Source organism: Anarrhichthys ocellatus, unplaced genomic scaffold (assembly GCF_004355925.1).
Source record: "Anarrhichthys ocellatus isolate YVR2014 unplaced genomic scaffold, GSC_Weel_1.0 scaffold33, whole genome shotgun sequence".
Classification (NCBI taxonomy): domain Eukaryota; kingdom Metazoa; phylum Chordata; class Actinopteri; order Perciformes; family Anarhichadidae; genus Anarrhichthys; species Anarrhichthys ocellatus.
In genome coordinates, this window is record NW_022280063.1 from 1,116,687 (window position 1) to 1,128,038 (window position 11,352).

At 43.2% G+C, this 11,352-nt stretch overlaps 1 protein-coding gene across 1 annotated transcript in view; it reads right to left on the minus strand.

The window, feature by feature from the left end:
- The window catches only part of LOC116393425 (monocarboxylate transporter 2), a 27,691-nt gene that overhangs the window by 14,287 nt on the left and 2,052 nt on the right, over positions 1-11,352 (minus strand). The window contains exon 2 of the mRNA XM_031865759.1: positions 2,514-2,759. Within this exon, the coding sequence (XP_031721619.1) occupies positions 2,514-2,730 (217 nt within the window). The 5' untranslated portion in view covers positions 2,731-2,759. The remainder of the gene's footprint in view (positions 1-2,513; positions 2,760-11,352) is intronic.

An 11,352-nucleotide genomic window follows, 5' to 3' on the forward strand; every position in this document is an offset into this window, starting at 1 on the left:
TATATATATATATATATATATATATTATATATATATATTATATATATATATATGTCAGTAATATATAGCCAATGGTGGGTTGTGTTCATTCAATCACACATTACAGCAGTGGTCGTTGCAGGCACATGTGGCGGAGTGCACCTCTTTAGTTTATTCTGGAACTTGATTGTATAGTCGACTGACAGAAAACAATCAATTTATTGTTGACTGATAAAATCAGTATTGTGTCTTATGTAAAAGATTGAAACGTTTGCATGTATTTTGTATTACACCTTCCGATTGTTGATTGAAAAACTTGCGTCGTCATTTTTCACAATTTTTAAGTCATCTAAATATTGAAATGAAAGGATTACATACCCCTTCGGCTTATGCATGTCTGTCTAAAAACAAGCCTGATTTAAATTTTGAGTTTGTGAAAGGTTGTAGACATAATGTTTGCACTGGACAGTAGTGAGGAATAAAAGGTCCTTTCTGCAATTTAGAGTGATTGGATAAATATTACTGGGTGTCTGAGGCTGTCGGTCATTATCAGGCAGGTTCACAGTTATGACTGAGCTGTGTAAACACCCACACCCCCACCCCCACACACACACACACACAGCAGTGGGGAAAGAGGTGTCAAACAGTGATTGCTTCATCAGCGTAAGAGGCAGAACAAGAGAGCAGATGTTTTAATGAATAGCTGATGAGTGCAATCAATATGAATGAATGAGTAACAAGAGCCGCTCGCTTAGTAACTGCACATATTGACGCCGTCACCACATGATAATGACATACAGTCGTTGAAAAGCTAAAGCAGCACTTGGCGATAAGTGCAGAACCGTGACGTGGCCGACACACACTAAGGATTGATCTCTCAGGGAGGTCAGAGGTCAGCCAAGTTGCTTTTTCTTTCTCCAAAAACTGAATATTTTGTTCCAATATTATTATTTTCTTCAAATTTGAGGGATCTCATCATGAGCGTAATAGACACCCTCATTTGCTATACAAGGCTACCGGTTCTGCAAATATATACACAACAGCGACAGCAGGGACCAAAATATTATGATAGCTGTCAAACGCTGTGTCATTGCAGAGCTGTGCTGTCGGAAATAAACAACGAATGGTTTGAGTGAAGTTACATGCCAAGAAGACAATCTCGCTGAAGCAGAGTGGTGGTCCGTAACTTCAAAAAAAATTCCATTACAGGTGATGTTAGAGTGTCCGGTGCAACAGAGGATGTTCACCCGGACACCGACCTGCATACCTGCATGATTCAATGAGCTTTCAGAGAGGGACTAGTCAGCATGGCAGTAACTGATTAACCTCATTTACCAGCATTTGCTGCTTGTTCTTTTTCACAGATAGTGTCCACAATACAAAACAAAACTTTAGCGTCTTTAGTCCATGTGCTACTCAGAGTTATAGGAAGACAGTCTTGAGTGAAGCAGTTACTTAATTGCCGTTACTGCTGTTGATGAAAGCTGCGCTATAAAACACGGGAAATGAGCTTTCCAGCACTGCTGTGGACCGGGTACAGATGGGGACAACAGCAGTAGATCGAGTGACAGGAGGATTACAGCGTGGACAGATGGCAGCCGTGGCACTGCCAAGCAGAAAGCTGCGGGTGCCGAAGCCAAAGTGGGAAATAGAGCAGGTGATCAGCGCAATAAGGTGGAGAGGATGACCTACAGATAACACATTCTGAGCCTTCAAAGGATTCTTATTCAACAACGCAAGACCAGCTGAGGCGTTGTAATTTGCGATAACATTTAAAATCCCTTTTGAATTTATACAAAGCATCGTTTTTTTTGCATGCTTTTATAGTAAATGCCATTTTTCTACCAACAGGTACATTTTATGTCGGTTTCTGATACTGATATAAATTCTCATTTGTTGCTTCAGCTTGGCAGAACGTGGTGGTTTTGTGGCTCAGCATGCGACGCCGTGTCTGCATCTTGTGCTGCAGTGCTTTTCAAAATCCAGGTCACGATCTGATGACACAACCGACTTCCATCTCTATCCCTTGAACAACAAAGAAAGCGTACGAGTCCAGCAAGAGCTCAACAAGACCAAACACTGTTGAGTAAATCACAACAGCGTCTGCTCAGGAAACAGCGCACCACCTCTGTGCAAGAAAAATAATCCCCCACAACGCATGTAACGAAATTAAATCTCAAAGAGACCCCTAAAAAAAAGATTAACATTGTGATTTGAAGGATCATAGTGGATTCAAGCTCTTCCGGGGTGAACAGCACCATTATAGTTTATTATTATTATAATAAATGAAATGCATATTGTAGACCATTCTGTTTGGCTCTTTCTGAAATGTCAGATCATATTTACTAGTGAGTGCAGTTATTGACAGTGTGGGCTCCACGGTAGCTCTGACAGCTTGATGGAGTAGCACCGGGGGGTGTGGCTTACAGACTTCAACAAATAACCGCAGTGTGATGTTTAGATTAGATTTGCTTCCACAAGAAAATGAAAATGTCCGCAACTTTAAAATACCATAAAGTTTAAAATCAACTCACCTGCAGCATACATGACCGCAAGCATGATGGAGGAGATCCACGCGATCTGGCTGTAGGAGGCATCGAAGATGATCTGGATGTCTTTGAAGTAGACGGTGATGGCCTTGGGGAAAGCGTACGAGAAGCCGATGGAGATGAAAGATGCCAACACCACGGGCCACCCCCAACCGCCGTCTGGTGGGGGCACGGCGGGGGGACCTGTGGACGGGGGCGGCATCACTGGCCCACCTCAACGCTGACTATTCACTGCAACGACAGACAGGGAAAGGGACAGAGGAACATGAAATATCACCACCAGCATTCTGTATCTCGTGTCTTTGGAAAATGTCAAAGATCATCAACTGACAGTACATATCCGATCACCAGGTGTGGGTCATATTGACAGTACACAAGACAGGTGTGGGATTCTAAAGGTGGTAAATAAATATGTGCCTTTATTTAGACGAGCTGCCAGTGGTAATATGACTCGAGAGGGACAAGGACATACCAGAGGTCCGTATCCTGCATTGGTTTCAGAGGGTGTGCACTCACTTCACCTGAGAGACCAGAGCACTCCCACACAGTATTCACCTTGAAGTAATGGAAACAAGGCGGAAGCTGTCAGCTGATAGAGGCGTTTCAGAGCAGGTGCTGCTGTGTACAATGCAAACACTGCCTATTTACACGTTGAGAAAACACACACAAACTGACACACACCATAGTATAACATGTGTAACTGTTGTGTTTTAGCTCTTTCTAACCTCATTAGCGTCACCTTTCTAATCAGCCACGAATAACTTACAGCTGTATAATTAGCTCAGGGTGCATATTGTGTAATCAGGGTTGCAGCCTGATGTCACGAGGGTTGTATTATGGGAATTTAAAGACCTCAATTTTTTTGAATCTTAGCCTATCGTAGGGTCTAAAAGTCATCTCGGCCTCTGCTGCTTCAATTTGGACAATTCTTCTTTCTTTTTTTAAACAATCTGTGTGTCTTATATCAGACTTCCTTATCCATGCTAATGTAGCTAAATTTGAAAATGCATATTTTCTTCTCTTTTGGGCTCCCACTCAGTGTATAACCGACCCCCCACCGGCATCCCAACCGACCCCCCACCGGCACTGAGGATCTGCGAAGAGGATGTGGTGTCGGCTCTTTCACAGACAGAAGACCAGGAAGGCACCAGGCCCAGACGGTGTGTCACCCTCCTGCCTGAAAGTCTGTGCTGACCAGCTGGCCCCCATCTTCACACAGATCTTCAACTGATCACTGGAGCTATGTGAAGTCCCCTCATGCTTCAAACGCTCCACAATCATCCCGGTCCCCAAGAAATCCTCCATCACAGGATTAAATGACTACAGGCCCGTCGCCCTGACGTCTGTGGTCATGAAATCCTTTGAAAGACTGGTGTTGACCCTTCTGAAGAACATCACAGGACCCCTGCTGGACCCCCTGCAGTTTGCCTACCGTGCAAACAGGTCGGTGGATGATGCAGTCAACATGGGACTGCATTACATGCTGCAACACCTCGACTCCCCAGGGTCATATGCAAGGGTTCTGTTTGTGGACTTCAGCTCCGCGTTCAACACCATCATCCCGGAGATACTCCAACCCAAACTCTCCCAGCTCACTGTGCCAGCCTCCACCTGTCAGTGGATCACAAACTTCCTGACTGACAGGACGCAGCAGGTGAGGCTGGGAAAAATCACATCCAGCACCCAGACTATCAACACTGGCGCCCCCCAGGGATGTGTGCTCTCCCCACTGCTCTTCTCCCCCTACACCAACGACTGCACCTCAGAGGACCCAACGGTCAAGCTCCTGAAGTTCGCAGACGAGACAACGATCATCGGCCTCATCGGGGATGGTGATGATTTCTGCGTACAGGCGGGAGGTTGAACAGCTGGTCCTCTGGTGTGGTCTGAACAACCTGGATCTAAACAAGCTCAAAACTGTGGAGATGACAGTGGACTTCAGGAGGAGCCCCCCAACACTGCCCCCCCTCACCATACACAACAACACTGTATCTGCTGTGGAGACCTTCAGGTTTCTGGGATCCACAATCTCCCGGGACCTGAAGTGGGCTCCCAACATCGACACCATCCGGAAAAAGGCACAGCAGAGGTTGTACTTCCTGCGCCAGCTCAGGAAGTTCAACCTACCTCAGGAGCTGCTGATCCTGTTCTACTCAGCCATCATCCAGTCTGTTCTCTGCTCCTCTATCACTGTGTGGTTTGGATCGGCCACCAAACAGGACAGAAACAGACTACAACGGATTGTCAGGTCTGCGGAGAGGATCACTGGTTCCAGCCTGCCCTCCATCCTGGACTTGTTCCCCTCCAGAGTCAGGAAACGGGCAGGAAAGATCACTGCAGACCCTTCACACCCTGGACACGAGCTGTTCCAACTCCTCCCCTCTGGTAGGCGCTACAGGGCTCTGTACGCCAAAACGACCAGACACAGGAACAGCTTCTTTCCACTGGCCTTCACTCTCATGAACAATTAAATAAGTCATATTGCACTACCTCTGTTTGCACTATTGTATTTTATATATACATACATACACACTTTTGTTTGGGATATATTTATACTTATATTGTATATAGCTGTTAAATGTCCTTGTTTTTCTTATATTTCTCTTGTTTGTTGTATATATTTCATATGTGTGTATGTACGATGAGACTAATGTGTAACCGGAGTCAAATTCCATGTATGCGCACGCATACATGGCCAATAAAGCCGATTCTGATTCTGATTCTGATGTCAGTAAAGAGCTGCAGTGTGGACGACGAAAAATGATTTTAGAAAAAGTTATTTTTTAACTATAGCCATTGTATTCCCAGTGGAATGACATCTGGTGTAAAAAAACAAAAAAAAGAAGAAGTTGTTGCATTGCAATTTGCATTATGAATTCACCCGGGAGATTGTCTGTGGCAGCCATAAGAGCAGGTTGAATCTGAATGTAAAACTAAGCTGCTTTGGTGCTCCTGCTGCTGGCAGACGGGTACCAACACGATATATTAATGTTGGTGGAAGTCGACATCTTACAGCAGCATGCTTCATTCAAGAACATCAAAGCCTGACAAGGGAAATGGACACTTCAGTCTGTAAATGACCCATGAACACCAGCCACCAACATCAATAAATGATGCCGCTCCCGCCTGATCAGGTTATGATGTTGTGGTGACACACAATATACTGAGATCTACTACGTGTCAACAGGAAGCCGTCAGCGGGATGACTCGCACATTTTGGCCAGTATTTAAAAAAAAAAAATCAACTTGTTACTCAAGTTCTTTATACGGACTGAAGAAATAAGAGGAAATAAGGTGGAGTTGCTGGCTGTATGGAGGCTGGAAAGTGCCACCAAAATAATTGTAAACTTGTTCATGGGTTTGAATCATTAACTTACATTTCTAAAATAAGCTTGACATAACCTTCGTCATCACTACAAGTGACACCTTCCACATTTCATCCATTGTAAATATACAAATATTTATTATTATTGCTTATTGTTTAAACTGTGTGCTTCAACAGAAATCTCTCCGGTCTCGTTTTGGGATGTTTATTTACATAAAAATGAAATATAATTGAGTCACCCAGACATTTTTGAATGGACGAACAAAGGGGGAACAGAAAAAAGGACAAAATGTGTTCCAGAATGGGACATTATGAATGAAATTATACTGGTTAGGTTATGAATTTTTGTGGAACATGCTTTCATTTACAAACAAAAAAATGTTTGGTTCTTTGATTTTGTGATGGTGATTGCCTACACATTATAGGGAATGTTGCGTTGGAACATTGGTATTAGTTATTATACCTAGTTATAACTGGGTGGATGACTAAAGACCAACACAACTAAAGTAAAACTGGCCTGGTGCATGGAAATATAATCCTCTATGTATATGCGTTGTGTTGCCCCTTTAATCAAAGTTGGAGATTATGCCTTTCCATAAAGTCTAATCCACGCTAATCAGATTACAGGCTGTCCACAGCAGCAGCACTCAGCGTAGATACTGGTTTTGATTGATTGAACGTGACGACAATGCACTGACAAACCTCAGAACTCGTAAGCAGCTTAAGTTGATAGGCTCGAATATGAAACTCAAAACCGATTGACCATAAAATAGCAGCTAAGGATGGGGGACAAGGCGCACTTCCAGACAAGCTCGACGAATTTAGTTTATGATCAACCACATTAAGTACCGAAGAAGTCAAACGGAGCAAAGTCGCCCTTCAGTTTCCACAATGTCAACACTTCCTCTTCGCTTTAGAAGCCCAGATCCTCATCATGTGCCTCTGTGTCCTTCACTTGACCCCACTGACTGAGAGAGCAGCAGACAGAGGCGTGACCAACGGGCTGCGATCCCAGCACAGGCGTATTAAAACACAAACTGAACTCCAGTGACACAAAGGTGCCTCAAAATATCTGCGGTCTGGTTTGTTGGGAGCCACCTATCTGTCCACACCCACTATTAGGTTCTAAATCTGCAACCAGCAGCACTTGTTGGTCGAGATGTCTGATAATTAAAACTTTGTCAATCCCCGCTGGGATATTATTTTCATTTCCTTCCACATGAAAACGTCATGATGTGCTTGTGTAAACATAGCAGCGGTGGATGAGAGCCTGCGGACAAAGCTGATTGAATTCGATTTCACTTTCGTTTACATGTTCATGTTTGTTGAACAGATGTATTGATAAAGTATTGGCTTCTTACTCGCAAATGTTTTATTGCAGTAACCGAAACGAGCGTAGTCGTCGTCAGCTCGAGTATCCTTCACTTCACCCGGTTCACTTCACTGTCTCCAACGCAGCCGTGTGTGTGTGTGTGTGTGTGTGAGTACTTGGAGGAGCTGAGCCCGACAGAGTGAGCAGAGATGTGCGCTGCAGCGTGATTACAGGGAAACATTAACAAGGACTAATAAAAAGCACCAGTGATGTCTCCGGTCTTTAATAATTTAGCACCGGGTCCCGTTTAATACAGAGTTTCGGTCTGCATCCCTACCTTCAGATGACGTAAAAACGCAAAAAGGTGCAATATGGCAGACTCCGTGGAAGAGGACCCACTCCCCAAGTTGATACAAATGACTTTTTCTAAGCTAAGGAAAACATTACGAGTCTCAGGTGATTATACACTGCTTAATTAAAACAGAGTTATGAATATTATATTAGATTTCTGCTACACGCATTAAAGGCTTATCCTTGTGTGTTGCTGGGTGGAGCAGAGGTTTTTTCTTTGGTCCAGTGTCCCCTGCATGTACTTGAGATGACTGCTGGACTTTGAAATTGTTGAGTCTCCTCAAACAACAGAGCTGAGTGAGCAGTGCGGAGAAGGCAGGGAGTTCAGGGACCAAAATAGTGCTTCTATAATCAAATCATCCCAAACTGGCAAAAGCTAATCAGGTTGCGCTACACAGCAATAAACTATAGGAGTGCATCTCATGTGTGCGTCTGTCTGTGTGACCTCCAAGGACATCACTAAGTACCTTGGCAGAAAGCCTGAAAGACTGCATTCTTTGTAGCATGGACAGACACGGGCTCTCCTCCGGTTTAATTCACAACAGGGGCCAAGCTGGGACCTCAGTGTTGTATTTCAGACCAGTTTAAATGAAGGAGGCCTTCGCGGGTGTGGCTGTCAAGGTGAGAGGCCGGAGGCAACCACAGCGGATGCACAAAGAGATGAGAAGTCCCTGATGGGTTTCTGAAACCTGCATTTAGGTTGTTACCGTGGCCCTTTCTGAAGCCACAAATCTGAATTTTGGAAAATTGGGAAGCGTGGGTGGAGCTGAGGTGGGACTAGTCAACCTTTACACAACACCAATCAGCTAACATGAAATGTGTTAAAACACACCATGCCTATAGATTCCTTGTAAGCCCCCAAAGACGCTAAATGCTACGCTATGTTTTCGAAAGGTAGTCCCTACTTTTTTCTGTTTCTGTTTCGTATATTTGGGTTTACCCGAGCTTTAGATTAGATGAGATTAGACATCTTTAAATATCCACTCAGGTGGAAGTTTGCCTTTGGCTTCACAGACATGCATTTACTTAAAAGCTTCCTTTGCCAGGGGTTTAAATACATGAGAATAAAAGATGAACACAAAACTCAGTAATAAATGGTTGGGATAAAAGTTCGAAATTATTAACGAACTTTGTATTTTGAGAGAATTTTAAACAGTATTCAATACAGTTAAGACTTTTTGGAGCCAGCAATTAAAACGGGAAGAAAAGAACCGCAAGGGTACCATTCAGAGGAAGAAGAAGTCCTCCCCTCCATTTCCCACACTGATTAAAGCTTTCTTTTGACTCACTTTTTCCTACTTTCGCTGATAGTCGGCCGGTGATTACTCAGTAATGGTGTCTTAATGTGGGCTTTTGTGAAGCTCTGCGGGACTTGTCCTGTAATGAAGGACGACAGAAGGTTAGCTGACTGACAGGTGCTGAGGTGGGGACGTGACTTAATGAGAGTTCGGGGGCAAGAGGACGTTCCCACTCCTGTACCTGTATACCTTTTACGATATGCATCTTGGAAATTACGGGCTCTGCCTCGTAATATTTGTTGAGACCTTGAACAGCAGAAGGATTCAACGGTTCCAGTTAAATACCAGTCAGATAAAACAGGTGCTGTAAGCCCTGTCGAACTCTAGAAAAGGAAGCATGATCTCTACAGTCAGCGACCCACCAAACTCTCAAGAGACTTCAAGTTGTGGCAATGCAGGATTAGCTCTAAGGTAACCTTGGAGTAACAGTACTCACTTTGTTGTACAAACGGTTCATCATTAACCCAACCGGGAACACGGTGGGTGTTGGCCGAATCACGCGCTTTCGTTCCTCTTATCAGAGTCTAATCTCACTACCGTGACCCCCCGGTAAACACACTCGCCCTTGATCTCGAGCACCAACAAAATGCCACCGAAACAATGGCTCCCTCTGAAAGCTGCTCTCTGAGACGAGAAAGGGCCACCACACAGGGGGTTGTCCCATAAAATATATGAAGATGTTAATACCGTTTCAACTTATTGGTCAGGCCCTAAACCTTGATTAAAAAATTAACTTTCAAGTGGTCTGATAGATTTCCATAAACACACCTCTGACCGTTAAAACTGGATGGCAAGCTTCTGCAAAAATGTAATAATTCTCCCAACCTGTGAGTTACTGACATAAAAAAAAGCACATTTATGCAGCTCAGTGACCCTTACATCACCCACACACAACTACACTTCTGTGGATACAACAGCATGCTGGGATTCAGTCCATTCATTCCACTTTTTCCCCATGTGGGCCTGTCAACACCTACGTATCTACCTGGCCGATTTATCGGTAGCTCTTTTTCTTTAATATGATCTAAGCTTCAAAATATCCAAACTAAAGTTATAGATGACCTTTGTCATGTCAGACCTCTTCACAGTCAACTGTTGAATAACAGCAAAAAATAAAGAAATATAGAAAACATACAGAAAAAAAACAGGACAAACTTCAGGCCTTTACGTTCTCATTTCCTTGACTGAAATCCTTGATGACAGATTTACAGATGCAACAATAAATAATCATCCCGTTCATTTTGAGACGTCAGCGTAATTAATATTAAAACAAAAATGTTAATGAAACGCAAGTGTGTCAGCTTCTATCAGTCTTTGTATTTACTTATTTTGTTTAATCTATTATCAGGGTTAAGACACGGTGTCACATTTGTAAGGAAATCTGTTGAATGTTACACAACAGGTTGACGGCGCTGTTCTTCGAGAGCAAACAGAGCTAAAAAAGTTAGTTAGTTGTGAGAATGTTGTGCAAACTTTATGGGTGTACTAAAGGGTTACGGTTAGATTCCAGGTCAGGTGAGTAACTTGTTTCTAAAGTAGAGTACAATGCCTTGTTCTGTATCAGGTGTTGTTAGCACACATCAGCACGTTTGTGTCCACCACAAACTTCCCCCAGAGACCATGAAACCTGATAAAAACGTAAAAAAAAAAAAAACACCCACAGAAATGTATTCATACCCGCGAGCTACACAAAAGCACAACCCTATCAGTGTCATTCATTATATACTATGCGAGTATAACCTCAACAACGAAATATGGCAAAAATGTGGACCTTTATCAGCCGAGTAATGAAACATGATCAGAGAGGCCACTGCTTTTGAAAGAAACATACAGTGTGGACAAACACAAAAAAAGACCGTGTGTTACCTGCAGACTGAAACTACATGCAAAACAGTGCTAAAGAAGAAAAACAAGGCCGAAACAAAGCAGCATAAAATTGCAAACCATCTCACCTTTTGGCCAAAGGCCAGGTACTAGAACACCTGGAGGTCAGCAGGAGCAACCCCCCATCTCTGATTAGATTCAAACAGCCACCAAACAGGTCTAAAGGAGCCTTTGCTAACACTACTGGCATCATGTAAAAATGAAATACATCTTCCAAAATGTCCTTAACAACAAGAAAACATTGTGAAAGCGGATGCAAACTGGGTATTGATCCTCCTATAGCTACAGTGTTGTTTTTAAATGGTAGAAAAACATGCTTTTTCACTTTCTTGGCGAGAATTGGATGAGAAGATTGAGATCACTTCCACGTGTGTACGGCAGTTATGAAGCTGCCACCAAGCAGGTTAGCTTATCTCCAGGCAGTGACTGCACCTGGCCAGGAAATAGTCCTGCACATACAGTGGGTACGGAAAGTATTCAGACCCCTTTAAATTTTTCACTCTTTGTTTCATTGCAGCCATTTGCTAAAATCTAAAAAGTTCATTTTATTTCTCATTAATGTACACTCAGCACCCCATCTTGACAGAAAAAAACAGATATGTAGAATTTTTTGCAAATTTATTAAAAAAGAAAAACTGAAATATCACATGGTCA